Consider the following 21,349-nt stretch of genomic DNA (forward strand, 5'->3'; position numbering starts at 1 on the left):
ATGACTTAGCAGAATTAACAATTTCTATTTACAGTTTTTTAATGTCATACAATTGTGCAGGTCATGTATGTGACAGGCGATCAGGTTTTATGACATTGTATGAGAATACATGGATTTTGGATACCTGGCAAACTTGATTTTACTTAACTGAAAATGGAAATACCATAATTCCACAATTGTTAATTATGGGAGTAGGCAATCTTTGAATTATATCATTCAGTTGTATGGCACCTACATCATTTTCTTGATATCTGTGAAGTTATGTTCAGACTGTTCCTTAACGAAAACTACACTAATGTCAGACTTTTGCATTGCGGACACATGGTTTCCACATTTCCTTTCTAAATCTTTTAACAGCAGGAAAGCGCCAGGTGAAATATTTGAAATGCATTTTGTAGCAGATGACGACTGAAGGTTCAATACCGTGTGCACCATCTTCAGATCACATTTATCCTCACACTAACAAATCTCTTGTATCACATTGTTCAATGACTACGGACCAACATGATCCCTGGAACAGGATATGATCGATAGATTCCTTCTTAATTCTTGGAGCTTTTTTACAGATTCCACTGAATTTAGACTTATCTATACCTTTTTGCATAACTAAAATTATACTTTCATTTAGAACACCATTAAGCCTTGTTTCCATGATTATGAAAAAATATAAATATGCTGACCAAGGCAGTAATTTATTTTATTAAAAACATAAACTAAACGTAACGTTTCAACCTTCTAGCAAGGTCTTCATCAGACTCTGTATCAAGTACAAAAGTAACAAGATACACAAAAAGGGCATTATATATACACAAACTTTACTCCCTCCAGACTATTAGAAAATTGTTAGGAACTTTCTAGCAGGTGGCTTTCACTTTCCAACTGTACTTTCACCTAAAAGGCTAAACATAATTACTTTCATATAGAATGTGAAGAGATATTCATATTGAATATCTCACACTCTTTTTCCTTCATTTTTCTCCCTTCTCCTCTCCTGTTTCTCTCTTGTCCTTTCCACTCTTTCTAACACTTTCTTCCATTCTTTGTTTAACTTCAGTCCCCCATTACAGTTCATTGTGTCTTCTTCACCTTTCTTCTCTATTTCCTTGGCTTCCTTCCATTTTCTCACTAGCATTCTCTTCTCCTTTCCTATCTGCTTAGCCTCATCCCACTCTATGTCATGTCCTGTTTCTCTCGTGTGTTTAAATATCGCATTTCTCTCTCTCTTAAGTCGTACATCATCCCTATGTTGTTTCAACCTATCTTTTAGTATCTTTTTTGTTTCTCCTATGTACACACTCTGACATTCTTTTCTTCAGTTAGAAAAGAAAAAGGAAAACAGAGAAGAGGAAGGGATTATCTACGAAGTAAAATGTAAAGAATGTCAGAGTGTGTACATAGGAGAAACAAAAAAGATACTAAAAGATAGGTTGAAACAACATAGGGATGATGTACGACTTAAGAGAGAGAGAAATGCAATATTTAAACACACGAGAGAAACAGGACATGACAGAGTGGGATGAGGCTAAGCAGATAGGAAAGGAGAAGAGAATGCTAGTGAGAAAATGGAAGGAAGCCAAGGAAATAGAGAAGAAAGGTGAAGAAGACACAATGAACTGTAATGGGGGACTGAAGTTAAACAAAGAATGGAAGAAAGTGTTAGAAAGAGTGGAAAGGACAAGAGAGAAACAGGAGAGGAGAAGGGAGAAAAATGAAGGAAAAAGAGTGTGAGATATTCAATATGAATATCTCTTCACATTCTATATGAAAGTAATTATGTTTAGCCTTTTAGGTGAAAGTACAGTTGGAAAGTGAAAGCCACCTGCTAGAAAGTTCCTAACAATTTTCTAATAGTCTGGAGGGAGTAAAGTTTGTGTATATATAATGCCCTTTTTGTGTATCTTATTACTTTTGTACTTGATACAGAGTCTGATGAAGACCTTGCTAGAAGGTTGAAACGTTACGTTTAGTTTATGTTTTTAATAAAATAAATTACTGCCTTGGTCAGCATATTTATATTTTTTCATTTAATTTAGAACTACTTTTGCAGTTATAGCAGCTGTTTGTGTCATGACTTCTTCATTCACTCGAGACTTACGATGCCACAAATATCATCAACTCCTCCTTTCCAATGGGAAGTTGCCGAGTACTTTCTTTCAAAAACCAAAAATCGTTCTTGTATTCTGGATATCATGTAGACATGGTAAGAGATTAACTTGTTTTAAACTTACTCAATGTTGCATCACTCCAGATTATCAGTTTTGATTCATTAACTTCAAATCTGAGAACGTCAACGAGTTTCAAAATGAAGGCAGACAAACTGCTTTGTGTGACTAACAATAAGATAGCACTGTGTCTTTTACTTGTCTTAAAAAAGAGCAGCAGTGAATAAGGTCAGACACCGTCTACTCCAAAGTGCTGATTGTATTTCAGAGTGGCATTCACAAGAATAATTCATGGTAAGATCAACACACTTACTTTTTTGTATGTCAGATTGGAAGGCTGCAGCTCAAATTCTTTTATATTGTTCACTAGATCTATGTTTAAGAAGAAAACTTCGAGTACTCAATACTTACAGCAGGATTCTCTGCTTTGAGCAAAGTGTCTGCACTGTAATGGCCGGTCCACATGCTTGTGCATGCAAGACGTAGCATGTGGACCGGAAATTAGAACTGCACATGTGGAAATTGTCAACCAAAGACTGAGCCCAAGAGCATAGATGTCTGGGCAAATCTCAAACATCTGCGCAAACAAGTTTGTGCGTGTGGACGCTCCCCTCAGTCTTTGGTGCACCTGTCGCTCCGTTTCCCTTCTAACCTAGTGCTGAAATACTATTAACGGAGTTTGAAAATCTTTTTCTTTTTTTCTTGAAATTAGTTTTTGTACAACGATGGCCAATCTTCATCATTAGAGCCCGGAAGTTTGGCAAAATGCCTCTTTTTATCTACTGCATATATTGATAAAATTTTTCCGGATATACGTTTCTTATGTTGTTTCGAATGTTTTGGAAGCCTTTTAATTTTGCCTATTTGGGACCCCACTGCCTATTTTTAATTATAATGCCTTTTTTTGCCTTTTTCAATGAAATTTGACTTTTTTTTTTAAAAAAAAATGTGTATATAAATTATTTTTCTCCCAAAAAACCTTGTTGGCATTTATTTTTCTTCCGTTTATTATGTGAATAATTTTCGCCTTATTTAAGTAATATTGAACTCACGCATGTTTCAACATTGCTGAAGGAGAAAAGTGTGAGAAAAAAGTATTTCATGCTGAGTCAGGATATTGCCTTTCAGTTAACATTTCTTGTGCATGATTGACTGCTGAAGTGGACAGGTTGATTTCGAACACAAAGAAAATATTTCTGAAATCTCCCTCGAACCCAAAAATTTCAGGAAGTTGCGATTGAGCTTAGTTTACCTCAGCAACCAGTCTTGACGAGATAGGGAACCTGGATATCAGCAGCTATATATTATGCTAACAACCTTCAAAAAATCAGTGAGGTGATCGATGCTCTTCCAGAAAATGAAGCGGCTTCAATTCGTGAAGTGAAAAAACTCCTGTGCTATTCAAGTTTACTTTTGCACATTATGGTGCATTGCCAGAGACAATTACAATTATAGCATCCATGAAAATCTTCGAGGAATCTATGCAGCAGATGATGGAAGTGCCAGGAGAAAAGGGGTCAGCTGTTGCGGAAAAGTGCTAACAGGTAGTGAGTGCAAATGAGAACTTGAAACAATTGAAAACAATTTGTGATATTCTAAAAGGTGAAAATGCTGTTACCAAAATGAGTCCAGCTACATTAGCTTGTTATATGTATGCTCCAATAACTTCTGTCGAAGTAGAAAGATCATTTTCTATTATGAAAAACATTCTCTCTGACAGACGACTATCAGTGAATGTTTAGAACTTAAAAAGCACCTTGTAGTTATGTGCAATCAAGACGGAGAAAATTGAAATGCTCTTCCCAATTTAGATTTTAACATTTTGCCAGAAATTATAGATAAAAGTAAGCGACTTCTAAATGTGCCATTTTTCGGTTTATTTTGCCTTTTTTTCATTTTTAGTGACTATTTACCACATTATAAATGCCTTTTTGCTGCCAATTTTAACGAAAATAAATGCCTGAACTTCCGGGCTCTATTCATCATTGTTCACGTGAGTTTTTAGCGGAGTTCATTTCTGTGTTTGTAGCGAGTAAAATCAGAGAACTACTGTGATCACGACAAGGAGAATTAGGCCTATGAGAGCTTAATACAAAAATACAAAGAGGTTGACGCTTCAGCGAACAGAAATACAGTAGTAAGAAGAATCAATTCCATGAGGACTGTTTACCAAAAAGAGTTGGCCAAAGTTAACAAACCAAGCAGTTCGTTGAGATGCTGGGTATGATGATTACAACTCAATGTTAAGGCATTTTCATTTATTTGGATTTTTGACTGATGAAGAAACTACAAGAGAGTACAAATTATTTTCTGCCTTTCCAGGTTAATCTCAATGATAAGATTGAATGTTGATTTTATTGAACCGATGACGCCATGTAATCAAGAGGCCCTGAGTTCAATCTCGAGGTAGAGGCACATTAAAAAGTGGTTCAAATTCCACTTTAAATGATAGGTTCAGCCCGGAATAGCCTATCTTAGTGTCTGTGGTAGAGTGGTTATCACATTGCACTATGGCACCAGAGGTCCCAGGTTCGAATCTCGACCTAGGCATGGGTGTTTGTGAGTGTCCGTCAATTTGATCATACATCACCCATCCCCATCTTTGCAATTAGCCAAAACTAGCCAAGTAAAATAAGCCAAACCCCAAATGGTAACAAGGTGGTACTTTTTTCAACCCCGCAGGAAGTGTGTTTTAATATTTTACCGTACCTTATCCCCATGGCATTACTGTCAGAGTAATGCTCTAGAAAGTCAGATGTCACAAGTTCGAACCATAGTCATGTACGTGTATATCACTCTGTTCGTCCCATCACCATTTAATCACTTCGTCATCCATTCTCATCGTCACAATTAATCCAAGAGGTAAAAGAACGGCATGAAGTAATGAAAATATAAATAACTTTTACATTAGATTTAATTTATTATTTATAATGGAAATATTTTAAAGCAAACTGAATTGTAAATACATTTTTCATTAGAGAATCATCAAGAAAGGGTATTTACACGAGGGTCACTATTTATATTTTGAGCCTTGGCAACACTGATTGAAGTTAGGCGCGATTTGACATTTGCACGGAATCGTCTGGCATTATTGACCATAACGTACTTCAAATGTTTTGTCAATAGCTTGATTTGTGTTGTTTATGTTGCCTTGGAGATTGCGCGACAACAATAAAATGGAATTAACTTGTGAACATTTTCGTGCAATGATTTTTTACGATTTTCGACGTGGATTATCAAGACAAGAGTGCATCGATCAACTTACTTCCACATTTGACGATGAAGCCCCATCCTTTGCCAGTGTGAAACGCTGGTATAACAAATTTAATCGTGGCCGCCATTCGCTCACCGACTTGATTCGCGAAGGTCGTCCAAAATCAGTTGTTGTTCAAGAAAGCAATGATGCTGTGCAAAACCTAATACTGCAAGATCGTCATGTGACATACTGTGAGATTGAGGCAACCATAGGCATTAGTTCCACCAGCATATATAAAATATTACATGATCATTTAGCTGTGAGAAAGGTATGTTCTCGTTGGATCCCACACAATTTGACAAAAACTCAAAAAGACGCTCACGTCAATTGGTGCAAACAAATGCTCAATAAATACAATCGTGGTGCTTCAAAAGACGTATATAAGATTGTAACAGGTGACGAATCATGGATATATGCATATGAGCCGGAACGTAAACAGCAGTCGACTGTATGGGTGTTTCAAGATGAACCCAATCCAACAAAAGTTGTTCGCGCTCGAAGCACATCGAAACAAATGGTCGCCTGTTTTTTTGGGAAAACTGGTCATGTGGCAACTGTGCCTTTAGAGGAACGTAGAACGGTCAACTCTGAATGGTACACAACAATTTGTTTGCCAGAGGACTTCGGTCAAATACGGAAAACAAACAAACGCCGTCGGATCATTCTTCATCAAGACTATGCCAGCTGTCACACATCTCGTCTAACAACCGACTTTATGAACAGTCAAAAAATCGAATTGATGGGTCATCCACCGTACAGTCCTGATTTGGCACCCAATGACTTCTTTTGTTCCCGAATGTCAAGAATAAATTGTGTGGACAACGATTTTCGTCGGCGGAAGATGCCGTTGATGCGTTCAAAAACCATATTATGGAGGTGTCTCAAGAAGATTGGAAAAACTGCTTTGACAAATGGTTCGAACGAATGCAAAAGTGTATTGACCATAAAGGAGAATACTTTGAAAAACAATAAAGCAGTTTTCAATGCCAAATTCCTGTTTTTTCATTGTTAGGCTCAAAATATAAATAGTGACCCTCGTATTAACTTTTGATTTTTGAACATTGTAAAGTATTCTATGGAATTAGGAAAACTAATCGTAGTGAACTATTGGAATAGTCTTTTAGGTAGTGCTAATATAATATTATACGTTTACAATGAAGGTTCATTTATTCACATATTTACAGGAGGACATAGGTGATAAGTAAATAAGCACAATGTTTCTCACCATGCAATTCACAAAGTAACGTGAGGTGTGAAAATTGGTGTATTTTCGGTAGTCTGTGCTTGTACCATCTTGAACGTCTCGAGCTCAATTTGCCTTCTTTTTGGAAGACAATCTGAAAATTGACCAGAGTACAAACTCCAGTTCCTCCAGCGCTGAACTGAGTAGGAAATGACATACAGCAAGACGTAGCGTGTGAAAGTGCCAGAACTGCAACATCTCTTCCTGTACAGTTTTGAACTGTGCAAACAAGACTTACTGTAAGACGTAGCATGTGGACCAGCCTTAAGGTAGTATTTTGAACATGTTTTCTAATGCGATCTGTTTTATAACAAACTGGTCCTGGGTTCGAAGCCCACTGAGGCACAGTGGTTCAGATTCAACTTTAAACTGAAGGTCCACTCCCAATTAGCCAATTTGTGCTAAAATGGACTTAAAGCAACAATTCATGCAATCTAATGCCATATTCGCATAGTTATCTCATCATGCATATCTGGAACAGTATATACAATGTCCAAACAATATAAAAATACTATACCTGCTAATACTCTGTATTCATTATTGTCACTGCCACTGTCAAATAGAAAATAAAATAACTATTCTAGTCATTAAGATCTTCATAATAGCAATGTAACATACCTGTCTCAGGTCACAAACCTGACCACCATAAATTGTAATATTGATTAATATTTTTTTTAAAAAAAATTGTAGCTTTTGACAACCTTCCATTGATTGCTTGTTGCGCACAATATTTGGAGATTTACATTTGATCCATGTAGTCTAGGAAAAAAAAACCCAGTGAACTGTCATGTGACTCCTGAAAACCTCCACACCAATATCTCATGCCCAGAACACTCATAATAATGGTGTGGTATCATAGAGCATATATCCAAAATGGAAAATACACTTATAATTAACACTTCTAGTGTAGAATAGATGGAATAGGGTACCAGGAACCGGATCATATTTCACTACAAGATTTCTGAACAGCTACACAATATTTGCAATGTGCAATATATACCAATATTTGGACTTCAGGTGCTAAAATAAAGTTGACTGCCAGAAAGATCACATATTTTAAAAGAGAATAGTGTTTGCCACCATAATTCAATGAAAAAAACTGTCACCTTGATTTCAAATTCTGTGGAATGAGCATACTGTTTTTATGAAAAGGCTTATGGCTTTATACTAAATGCAGAAGTATGTAATATCAGTTTATCATAACAGTAGGGACTGCACTAATACCTTGTTGCTATTATTGGAAATAATTGCATAATGGCATTAATAATTTTACTGTTTCAGTGTTGTAATTGTAGTGTAAATGAATTAATTTGGAAACCTTGCTGTATTATTTAATGTCACTTTCCTGCGACTTCTGGCTAATTGCAACAATGAAGATGAGTGGTGATTAGATAAAACTGATGAAGGGGGAGACACTGAACACCCAATCCTAAGCTGGTACTTGAACACAGGAACTTTGGTGTTGAAAGCCAGATACTTAAATGGGCTCGGTCAGAGCCACTTATTTACTTGTTATATAATCTGATAAAACCAGAGAATGAATTGTTAAATATGTCCACAATTTTTATGCTGGCATTTCAGCGTAAGTTTCCTATTAGTCCATCCCAACATAAGATTAAAAACTTCAGTAAATAGTTTGTTGTATCAGAAACTTGACAAGGAAGCATTGCATTATGAAATGTTGGGCTCTCTCTAACTTTTGATCAACAGAAAATATATCTTTGATAACAGCTGGTCTCCTTGATACATTTTTTATTTTGTAAGAGTAACATGAAATAAATGTACAGGTCTCGAAGAATGAATGGTGGGGTTTGGTGAGATTGTTGTGTAGCATGGTATATCCTGAAAGTTGTTTCATTAGCTTCAGCAACTCAAACAGTTTCTAAGGTAAGCAGAGAGAAATAAGTAACTAAAATAAATTTTGAATGAACTGAATCATGTCGCACAGTTGATTGATAAAGGCCCAACTCCGAATGCTGAGTGTAGGATTTTTCCATGGTTTCATTTGATCCCCGAATCTATTTGATAATTTTTTTTATTCCACACTACCTATCTCTCAGAATTGTGAGAACCATCGATGGAGTTTTCTTCTCGTGTTGGATCTTTTTGATACTGGCATCTAAATTGCCTTTGCACCAGAATCATGGACACAATCAGCTTTCTCTTGTATGGTGTACATTGCACTACAATGATCAAATTGACACTGCAACGCCCTACATGGTAGCACACAGTGAGTTGCTGAATCTAATAAAACAACTTCCAATGTATACCATGTAAAGTATATTTCACAATAACCTCACCAAACCCCATCATTCATTCTCAGAGACCCTGTATATAAGATACAGTTGCAGTGATCTAATAAATCCAATATCCTACCTATGCAAAAACAACTTCGACTTCCCACATGTCTCCCTTGCAAATACAGGACACTTCCTGAACAGAAATATAAAAACCGGTTTTTATACACTAAGTGATTATACAGGGTGTACACAAATGAATGTTGCAGTTATAAATGTCAATAAAAAAAATATTTTTCAATTTACATGGTTGCAACAAACACTGAGGCAGAAACTGTCCCAATTTTTGATATGCGAGTTAAAATTACAATCTTTTTGATACGCTGATTCCAAATATGGCCTGCATCACGTAAGGATTTTCCACAAAAAAATCATGTTCTCTCTTGGCCCCTTCGTTCCCCGGATCTTACGCCGTGCAATTTCTTCCATCCAGCAACTTCATAATAATGCATGCAGTGCAGATTACAGTGGACATGTTACACCGTGTCTGGAACAAGTTTGATTACCGCATTGATGTGTCTCGTGTGTTCGCTGCAACCACGTCAGTTGAAAAATATTTTTTTTATTGACATTATATATTTTATACATTCTAATATGCATTGCATTTTAAATATGGCATTAAAATTACATGAAAACTAAATTGTAGAATACAGGACATCGGGTAACTAAACCCTACTTATGAAAGAGACTAAACTCAGAGAATAATTACATGGCTTAACAGGAACCCGGAAAAATGCAATTTCATAATGTCACTTGAGCAGATAAAAGAAGTAAGCAACCATGATGAGTTATCTAATGACAAAGCAACTGTGGAATCAAACATAATGATTGTGCATATTGACTTAGGAAATAAATGATTGTGCATATTGACTTAGGAAATATTGGAATATCTCAATAACGTTAATTAGATTTTGTGGTACAGCAAGGCAAAGGCAAATGTATTCCTGCTAGCAGATCATCAACAGGAGTGTCAAAAATTGCAGTTTTCAATCTGTGTTTAGCTGTTAATCCTGACATTTGTGCAAGACTACGCACAAATTAAATCAGCACAACTTTTTTAACAAATGCATTTTGAAAATGTATATTTCCCCCTGCCCAAAATTATGTGATTAAAGATATAAATGGGGTATTACTCTTCAAAGATGGTTTCTTGCTGATATGTTTTACATTCAACGACAAAAATGAAAAGAAAAAAAAAACAATTAAGGTACTCACGTTTTCCGCGAAGCTGATTTACATTATTTTATATTAATTTCAGTAGCCACTGCCACCATTCCTCGTTGGAATATTCCAAAATTAAATAGAAAATACTCTAAAACAGCTTTGCGGAAAACATGAGTACCTTAATTATCTATTACCGCGTCTCTCATTCCCATAGTATGAATAAAAAACTTCTTCACAAATTGCGACAAAATAAGGGTTCAGCACAGGAGATAACCTCCAATTTTCAAAATTACCTAGAAATTAATCATATATTTCCTGGGTTTTTACTCCTCAAAATTGGGTGACTGGCATTACAGGTCTTTGAAGAGTGTTTTGCTGTAATTCCCTATAAATTTGGTCCATCCAGCATCTATGGGCTGACATCTGAAGTGAAAGTCGTTAGGACGGACGTGTTTTTGTTGAGCTCCGCTGGTTGAAGTGTCCGGGGACAATGGGTGTGTGCACCGTTCAGTGGCACCTGGCTATAGGCACGTATTTCACCCGAGCGCGCCCAAGAGTGTCGAAAGCAAAACAGAACTGCGGTCTTCAGAAAGTGTATCTTGCGTATGGTGTTGTGGTGCTAACCCTACTCATTGTGGGAGGTGTCGAGCAAAATCCAGGGCCTGGAGATGATCTACAAGAGCTCAAAGGTTTGATTCAGGATCTTAAGTCTGAATTTCAAGAGAGCAACAAGAGTTTGAGCAACGAAGTTCGCCAACTTGGGGACACTTTAAATAAGATATTGCTGAGGGTGGACAACATGCAAAACCGTGTGAATGTTCTAGAAAAGCGTGTGAACGACCTGAGCGATTACACAAGTTGGTTGGAACACAGAATCGACGATCAGGAGAACAGAGGACGGAGAGAGAACCTCGTGTTTTTTGGTGTGGAGGAAGATGCCGGAGAGGACTGGAACACTTCGGAACGTAAGGTGAAAGATATCGTCGAAAGCAAACTCAAAGTGACCCTCCATGATGATGATATCCAGAGAGCGCATCGTGTGAACGTTCAGCGATCACGTGGCCCCCGTCCCATAGTGTGTCGTTTTTTACGATACAAGAAAGAAAGTGTGGAGTCCACAAACCAGTAAACAAATAGATCTTATTAAAAAAGTTCAAAATAAGTTCACCCGCTATATAGTTTTTAGGATAGATGGTGCATATCCAAAGATGACACCTTATAACGAATTACTAATTAAATTACACATTACCTCCCTTGTAAACAGAAGAACCATACATCAGCTCCTTTTTCTTTTCAAACTTCTTAACGACAAATTAGATTCTTCCTCTCTGCTTTCAAAAATAGCTTTCTATGTCCCCCATCCAAAGTTGCGATCAAGAGAACAACTCTTTGCAATTTCCCGCACCCGTACAAAATCCGCAGAAATGGCTCCCCTGCGAAGAATGTGTAGCTTGTATAATGAATGGTTAGAGAGGGTCATACACTTGGACATATTTGCTAAATTTTCTGAGTATAAACGCTATTTAATGGACAACATTCTTGCTTAATTTTTTATTATTTTTATTATTATTATTATTACTATTATTATTTTTACCTTCTTTATGTGTGTATATATATATACCCATACATATATGAATGTAATTGTGTAAGGTTTGATTCATTTTTTATCCACGGTAATGTTTAAGGACGATATATATAACCTCTGTATGTATTTTTTTAATATCTGAAATATGTATAAATATTATTTTGATGTGTATAAATCCTATGTAAGACATTTACTGTGCACTGTAAAAGGGCAGATGCCTGTTGTGCGCAGGATAATAAATAAATAAATAAATAAATAAATTTTCCGGAATTTTGTTTCCCCTAAGATGACAACACTGCTTTTCTTTTTCTCCCAAGAAGTATCTACCTATTTTCAGCGCAACTTTGCATGGTTGTAGAAATATGGCACTGCTACATACATTTTTTTTAAACATTTTTTTGTTTGATATATTGTGGTGGCCATAGGTGGCAGGATATCAAATATGAATTTTTGTGCAAAACTTCAATTCTTTTCTTTTTTTAAACTTCCATTGTTGGGAGGTAAAATGTATAAATTTCACCTCTGCTACGATTGTTAGTTCTCTTGCAATTATTTTTTTTGTACATTGCGGCAAGTTTGAAAAGTTAGTGCCTCAACGTGCCTCTTGGGAGGTTAACATTGTGAAAAAGTAAGTAGGTAGAACTCGGATGCTTTAGTAATTGTAGATGATGAAACAAAGTTACCTGTGAGAATTATCATTTAAGCCCTAATCTAAAATTTTGACCTGACATATTATAATTTGGCTGTGTATACTGCATAAATACCCATAATGCAATTTAAGTGATGTGTTTCTCGTTTAGTTTAATTTGCAGCATTTTTGAAAAGATTAACAATTTATTTACGTGATGATTGTATAAATTACAAGGAAACTTCAATTATACATTTTTCAGGGCACCATAGCTAAGAAACTTCTAAAGTGAGACAAACACACATGTAATAAACTTTATAAACATTTATTCTGTAAATTCTTAGCAAAATTCCAATTCAACAATCTTGAAACGCCTCCAGTTTCACACAAATTTCTTAAGGATATATAAAATTTGTTGAGCAACAATTCAAGTACAAAATAATATAAATTCTAACAAACATTAAAAATATATGGAAAATTATTTGACATTGGAATGTTCTGTAATGCGCTTACAGCATAACTGTGCAATGTTTTCTAACATTCAATGCTATTTGAACTGTAAATTGATTTTTGTTAAACTCGTGGTTCTAGAATATTCAGAGTTTAACAAAAATCAATTTACAGTTCAAATAGCATTCTAATGAAAATATTACTCTTCATGTCACGTGATTTATGGCAAGTCGAACAGTACAGTTGAATTGGGGTACTTTACTGCACATTTCTGTTTGACTATTAGAACAACCCCTCAATTTCTTCAGTCTCTGTAATAAGGTCCATGTCATAAAAGCTTGGCCTTGTTGGAAGTCCAGGCATTTTGGTAATCTGAAAGGAAAGGAACTTTCTTGTACATTTTATTCAATATGAAAATATACAATCTTCACAAAAGGATGAAAAATGTTTATAATGCATGTACGTGTGTACCTGTACCCTTGTTTTTGATTAAGAAAAGCAACAAAAAATTATATCTCTCATATTGGGATATAACACACAGCACAATTCAGGTTCAAGAAATGGCTTTCTTAGTTGTAGGTTGTCCAGCTGTTGCTATGTTGATCAAGAACTAATCACATCATGACTCTTCAATGAGTCACCTGATACTATGTGTACAAACACAATGGTGAGGCAAGTTTAAGACAATGGCAGAAGCAAGAAAAAAACTGAAGGCAGCTCCATCCAGGTTAAGCATTGCAAATATCCAGAAGTGGAGTGCAGCTATGTAAATACATTATTGACTTGCAGCACTTGGGGAAATTATTTTCCATTATTTCTCGCAAAAAAATACTAATGATTTGGCTCCCGTGTGACGGGAGGTGTGAACTTTATTGACATCTGAATGGCACCGCTTTGCTCAGTAACGCAATGATTGAAGGCGAAAAAACAGCGGAAGCAATTTTGAATGAAGTTCTTTACAAAATTTTCCTACAAATTTCTGGGCATAATTTGTATTTATGCCTGTTGATATGTATGTGTGTTATCACAGTGACATAGTGAAAACACGCATGGTTTCATGTTACCTGTTGGAATTATACCATGTATAACATGCAGTGCAGTTTTTTTGGGTCAATTTAACAATTATATAAATATGGTAAAATCCCACTCAGGATACAAGTTGTGTAAGTCCATAGAAAGTATTTATGAGATATTTGGTCTAAAATGTTTGTTATAGCACTTTAAATGTGGCAAGATACACATGAAACATGCTTACGCATCCACTTCAAAGTTAATTCGAATTAATTTCGATATCAGAACTCCTATCAACTGGTTTAGTGGTTCAGCAAAGTGCTGCCATCTAGAACCAAACAATCCAACCATGGACTTATTTCCGTAGTCCTGTGAAACAATGTCATTTATGTAGACCATTTTCAAAACCTACAAGGCACATACTGAAAGTCGTGATCCTTGTTCAAATACTCTCAGGCATTGACCATTTTGGTTGAAACCAAATGTCTGTCAGGTACAGCCATCTGTTATCCACTGCATGAACCACATGCTAGCTGTAAGTGCTGTCGGTAGGAGAAAAATGGCGCACCTTGTAGTGAAAAAGTTGGAGCGGCAGAAATTCATCAGCGTTTACAGAACTTCTAAGAAGATGCCTGCATGGGTTACAGTACAGTGGATATGTGGGTAAAACGTTTTAGAGATGGTAACACAGACATTGTTGATAAGCCTCATAGTGGGAGACAGAAAACAGCTTCCACGTGCAACAAACGGACCAGATTGTTGAGCTTATCCAAAGCAACAGGCAGATAACTGTGCGAGAAATCTGAATATTGGACACAATGCTATACAGGACATCATACCATCTTGGTTATCACAAGCACAATGCCATTTTGCAACATAACAATGCCCGTCCCTATACAGCTGGGAGCACAGTACAGGAAATTGAAAAGATGGGGTGGGAGCTAATGCCCCACCCTCCCCATAGCCCTGACCTAGCCCCATCTGACTTTCACTTGTTTACTCCGTTGAAGAACAGCACCTGGGGGTACCAAGTTTGATGATGAAGTGAAGGTTGAGGTTCACCAGTGGTTACGTTGTGTCAAAACTGACTACTACAAGAGTGGTATTTTTCAGCTGCGTTACAGTGGCGCAAATGTGTTGACCGATCTGTATGTTATGTGGAAAAGTAACAGCAAGGTCCAAATTATGTATAACCATAGGTAGAATAAAAATAGTGTTTTCTGACTGAGTAATATCACTTGGCTCATTACTTTCAGTACATACCTTGTATTTAGCAAATATTCAATTTTTGGACTTTCACCACTTGTATACTGAGTGTCTCATTTATTAGTATGGTTGGTTCGAGTTTTCATGAATTTGCATTTTTTTGCAAATATACAAATTATATTCCTAAACTATACAGAAATTTATGATATGCCTAGCTATAACACATGTATGCATATTTGGCCATTTCTACAATAATGAGCATATTTTAAATTTTTCAGTCACATTCAGCATATTTTCATTTCTTTAAGGTACTATGAAGGAGTTTATATACTTAGCTATTTCCAAAGTACAATTTCTTGCTTTCATATTCTTAGAAGTATGTATTCTATGACCTGCTAAGTGGGATCGTAGAATAGCTATTACTCTAATGCTGAAGTGGTCTGAGGCACTTTTTCTGGTCGTACAGACCAAGAGGGATGACACTGTTAAAACAGGTGCCATTATGAAAAATGGCAGTGTCAGCAAGTAAAAATCTGAAAATCTTGTACATGAAACACTTGTACATTCAGAGAAATTCATTCAAAAATTGTCCTGACAACTTGGATTAAAATTTCCACTCACATTGAAAATGTATTCTAATAAACTTCAGATGATTAAAGCCTTATCATTGTGTGTTTAGATTTATATTTTCACTGTACTGAAGAATTATTTCCACAGCAATATTTTCTGCCTGTTCCTATCCTGGGCAAGACGTACGGGTCTCTTACCATCATGTTTCCCCACAAGAACGTTATAGCCTTTTTTAATTTATATGGTGTTTGAAAAAGGGAAATTCCACACTAGTTATTACAATTAGTTTTATTACCCTTTTAAAAGACCAGAACAATAACATTCTTTCCATTCTTGATGAATTTCCTCTTATTTTGTATTAGACAAATTAATCTGTGAATTTGTGATATCAATGAATTCAACATAGAACTTGAGACACAATTTTAACAATTTGTTGCATTGTGACCTTTTGGGATTAGAAAAATTGAAAATTGGCATTCCACTGTATTGGCTTAAATTTAGGACTTTCTTTCCTTATCAAAATCTCCATAAATTAACATTCTACGTATAAACAATTGCATATGAAACTACTGCCATGATAATTATGCAGTTTTATCTTTTGTAATTGTCTAATATAAATCAACTTACCTCCCCTGCAAGTGGCACAAGAAACCCTGCTCCTGCAGAAACAATAAGATCTTTGATTGGTAGAACAAAGCCCTTTGGTGCTCCCTTCACTTGTGGGTCTGCTGTGAAAGAGAGATGAGTCTTTGCCATGCATATCGGCAAGTTACCGTAGCCCTGCGAAAGGAAAATAAATCTTTTTAATAAGTTCCACAATACTTCAATTACATTTAAAGAGAATTTACATACAAGTGAATCTTATCTGTGTTTGTATGAACATAATGGCATTAGCATTCACATGTAATGGAAGAGCCAGATTCTATTTTGAAAAGATCAAATTTTATTTTATAAGTAAAGAATTTTTGATTGTTTTTTTTTTTATTATTTTACTTAGCTTTTTGACTAATCGTGCAGAAGAAGATGAAATGGATGAAGGTGCAAACATATAGGGACGGCACTTGAGCCGCACAGAGGATTATACTGACTGAGTCCAGATGACATTCCAGGGTGTACTATGTGGAAGGTACAGTGACATTTGGGTGCCTTCGGAAAGAATCACCCCTAAACCATTTTTGACTTTCGGTATTGATTTGATTTATTTAGTGTCGCTTTTGTGTCACTTTTGGCTAATCGCAACAAGGATGACTGATGATATGGTGAAATTTATGAAGGGACACTCACAAAGAACACTCATGCCCAGGCTGGGATTCGAACCTGGGACCAGACTTTCAGTAGTGTATGCATGATTAGGAATACACAAACACATGGAAGAATGAACATTTGGAATGGCCAACATATTCTCCACTATGAAAACTTCTTGGTATCAATCTTTTGGCATAATGCGACACCACTGCTGGACAACCTCCTGTAGGTCATCTGCATTGGCTAATGTCTCCTTCATATTGTCTAATAGGCCCTAATCCAAGCTAGAGATATATCTGGAGAGTAAGCAGGATGTTGGAGAACAATTATCTCTGATATACTTCGATGTGTGCAAGCGATGATTATCAGATAGGCCATTTTCCTTCCTCTATTGCTGATTCTGAACAGCCAATGGATAGTATTAAGTGACACAAGATGATGTTGCTTACTTTGCACTTTGCGGAAGCCAGTCAGGGAGTAAGATGCCAGTTGTTAACACATCAATGATGCCATTTGGGGGGGGGGGATTGTAATGTTACCCATTTGCTGGGCAGTTGCTTCTACTGATGTAGTGCATATTTGAACCAAGACTAGTCTCCAGACAAGCAGAAAATTCAGTAACACTTGTTACCCTCAATAACCTGTCCACGTGGGGTATCACCAGCAATGTGGCCTGCCTTCTGATAATCCTCTGTCTTCCATATCTATGTCACTGACAGTGATGGCATCAGAAAAAAATTGAGTGGGGAGGCAGAGGGTGGAATATTTCCTGAGTGATCTCATATAATACACCACAAAGTGCCATATAAAAATGTATATTTGGTCTAAAAGAGTATCTATTTTTAGTTTTTCTAGTTTGATGGGAGAGGAGGAGAGAGGTGAATCGACCCTCTTGCACCACCAAATATCAACATCATATTGATCACATGCTCCTCCCACTTCAAAACTACACACTATCTTGATTTTTTAAACAAGAAAGATGTACCTATCTATTGATATCAATAAAAAAAGTCACATTGGTACAAGATGCATTAATAATCCCACCCAAGGTGCCTCTTTATCAAAGCAGAAGTATGCAACAAACTTTCTGTACTTTATAGAAGAGTCATAATTTATAAGTGAACAACTACGTTTGTCGATAAGTAAATCACAGATGTGCCTATGCAAGACCTCAACTTATCACACATTTTCATTGAAGCTATAATTTGACAAATAAAAACAAAAACATATTCATACCTGTTTTGTGTATTCCTCTATTAGCTTCTGCACTTTCTCTGTAGGTTCAACCTTATCAGCGCCGTATATAATCTTGGCTATGGTGTTCATTTTCTCCTCAATGGGAAGGTCCAGATCATACAAAAACCTACAAAAAAAAAAGGACCAGACTCGAGAACAAATTGTCATAGAGAGATGATATCGGTTTTCTTTCTTAAAGACAGGGCTTGTAATGAGTGTTCAAGGAAAAATGAGATGGAAATTGAAATGTAAAAAAAAAGGCATACTGTGGTGCCACAATGTAACAAAGTGAATGAAAAAATCTAGTATGTAGCAGTGGTACATTCCTACAAACAGGCACAGTTGTGTTGAAAACAGTCTGATTCATCTTGTGCAAAAAAATAACAGTTTTGCCAGCTTACGGAAACAATTTTCACAATTTCGCTTCTAGAGATAGATGAACCAAATTTGGAGGGAAGCATGATATAAGACCAATCTTTGATGATATCTATTGCCCATGCCCCCCTCCCCCCAAACTGAAAATTCCACATTTCCGCATCTGTAATTTTCGCAAATTTCTAAAATTGGGCATTTGGGCATTTGCCCCCCCCCCCACCCCGGACCCCTAATTGTCACAAATTCTTAAAAAAGAAAAATGACAGAAAACATTGGTTCTTAGGTATTGAGTAGCCAAGCAAACTTGACAATAAAATGTACTGAAATGTTAAACACTACCTCTTTTATAAAGTTTACTGAGGTACAGGGATGGGCTGATATGGAATTTTGGCTGATACTGATGAAGTACTGATAATAAATTTATTGATACCAATAACTGATATTGTATCGATATGATATAAAATTCCAAATGGTTCATTACATTAACCTTTTGGAGCCCAAGGCCATTTTCACAGGTAACCAACCCCCTTAGTACCCGAGCAGATTTTGAGCATAATGCAGTGTTTCAATTAAATGAGTGTAGATCGGAGGCTAATTGCCCTAGATGAATGATATACCGTTGTACTTGGAATGAACCAGATATTCAGACTATATAAAATTTATGCAAATTCGGCATATATGTGACAGGGGGAGGGGAGAACCCACAAAATTCCAAAATTTCAGAAAAAAATGGGGATTTTCCCCACCTTCCCTTCAAGAAAAAAGTACATGACAGTGTCGACATGCACATGGAAATTAACGCTGGCATGTAAGGAACACAAAAATATTTGCATTATTATCGTATGACCAATGTAATGCGAGTTGTACACCAAAAAGGAATGGTCAGCATGCCACTGATTCAAGCTTCAAAATGCAGCATTACCTTGAAATGGCTGTAGCTCAGAGGCAAATTGCCTTAGAGGGATGAATGATATACCGTTGTACACGGAATAAATCACAGATTCAGACGATATAAAATTTATGCACATTTGGCGTATATATGGAGGGGGAAGGGGGAATCCCCCCAAAAAATCATTTTCTTAAAAAAACTGGGATTCCCACCCCCCTGAAAAAAAGGACATGAAAAGGTCAACATGCACATAGAAATTATTGTTGGCATGTAAGAAACAGAAAAATATTTGCATCATTATCATATGACCAATGTACCCCTGAAACGAAAGGCCTGCGTGCCACTGTCTCAAGCTTCATAGTTTCAGCAAAATGCAGGGTTACATTGAAATGACTATAGCTCAGAAGCTAATTGCCCTAGAGAGATGAATGACATACCGTTGTACGCGGAATGAATCACAGATGCAGAAGATATAAAATTTATGCACATTCTGCATAAATTTTAGACAATGCAGGGTAACCTTTGTAGCCACTTGTGAACACTTGTGATCAAGAACAAAGGCTTTTCTTCAGCATGCCTCAAACTACCATTCTTACGACGCAGTTTCAACAACCCCTCTTCCCCTCCCCCAACCCCCACTTGTGCCCGCACGGAAAACATTCCTTTTGACCTCGGGTACCAATAAACAAACTTCCTTCGAATGCAGTTTCCAGGGGTGAGGGAAACGCATTGCTTTAGAACAAAAAAGCCGGCCTTCCTTTGTCGGCAAAATTTTTTCCTTCAAAAAAGATGCAGAAAAGAAGTCTCCTTTTTCCTGCCATTTTCATGAAAAAAAAAAAAAGAAACGTGCAACAATCATTTCTGTTAATACATGTGTTAACAACAATATGAAAAAGGAAAATTGGAATTCTAGCCAAAAATTACGAAGTTATAACGTAAAAACTACGACCTTGACAAAGAATCTCGATCAAGACGATCGGGCACCAAAAGTTTAATCTCCTAAATAATTGTGTTACCAGATAAACCAAGCTTTTGTAATACTAAAGCAGCTGCATGTTTAGACATTTACTTTTAAAAAAAAGTACAGAATGGTGATTATATGTTTATATCCATAAAAATTGTAAAAAAAATGGCACAATATTGCAATGAATTGTAATATATTTATAAATATATTGGATCATTAAAATTATCTGTAATATTACCAATCAACTGATATGACTACATCTGTCCCATCCCTAGTGAGGCATGACTTGCAGCAAACCAGCAAGCTCAATCTTCACCACGGATTCACTACTTAGTATTTCCAATACAAGATAATTTACATAATTGCTACTGAATTTATTATGTTACACAGTACCTGAATTCCGGTGGTTCCTGGCAGGCTTTAATAACAGCATCTGCTAGCTCCGCTGCTCCAGGTCCTCCCTCGGCCCAATGATTGCAGATCACGGCTCTGAAGGCTCCAGCATGTACACTTGCCTTTCTCAGAAATTCAAGTTCAGCTTGGGTGTCAGTTCTACAAGACAAATTAATTACATCTTTAATTTCAACTCTACTCTTCAATATTAAAATATTAGGAACATGTCCGAGTCGATACTATACTGATGGCAATACTCTTACAGATTTCCACATTGTAACAATTTAAAGCTTCTTGGAATATTTATAAATGTAAATATGTAAGTATTCCATAATATCAATTTACAAGTTTTGCTGTTCATACATAGTCTGACAATTAGGTAATGAGACTGATTTTATGTTGTCCCACATGTGCATTCTATCTGTGAAGTAATGTGTTCGTGGTGTAGTGTGGTCCATAATCTACAGCCTGGTAACACCTCGTGAACTTATGAGGGGAATGCTGGGAATTATCCTGCCATGTTGCGAGGGAGGTGTAAGGGTGTCACCACTGGAGCAGAGAGTGAACATAAAGTTTCATGAAAGACATTTTGAAAACTCCTTGCAGAAACAAACATTCCCTGAATTCCATTGTTGTGGAAGATGGAGCACAGCACTTCTGGTATGGTCCTCCCAC

The 21,349-nt window shown here is 36.4% G+C and overlaps 1 protein-coding gene across 1 annotated transcript in view; it reads right to left on the reverse strand.

Moving 5' to 3' along the window:
* Positions 1-12,644: 12,644 nt before the first annotated feature.
* pug (pug C-1-tetrahydrofolate synthase, cytoplasmic) overlaps positions 12,645-21,349 on the reverse strand; it is a 77,647-nt gene continuing 68,942 nt past the window's right edge. Inside the window, exons 17-20 of the mRNA XM_083137918.1 lie at positions 20,675-20,833; positions 18,054-18,180; positions 16,200-16,352; positions 12,645-13,157 (exon numbers count right to left, since the gene is read on the reverse strand). Of these exons, the coding sequence (XP_082994044.1) occupies positions 13,068-13,157; positions 16,200-16,352; positions 18,054-18,180; positions 20,675-20,833 (529 nt within the window). The 3' untranslated portion in view covers positions 12,645-13,067. The remainder of the gene's footprint in view (positions 13,158-16,199; positions 16,353-18,053; positions 18,181-20,674; positions 20,834-21,349) is intronic.

The sequence above is a fragment of the Lepisma saccharinum genome, chromosome 16 (assembly GCF_977018435.1).
Source record: "Lepisma saccharinum chromosome 16, izLepSacc3.1, whole genome shotgun sequence".
NCBI lineage: Eukaryota > Metazoa > Arthropoda > Insecta > Zygentoma > Lepismatidae > Lepisma > Lepisma saccharinum.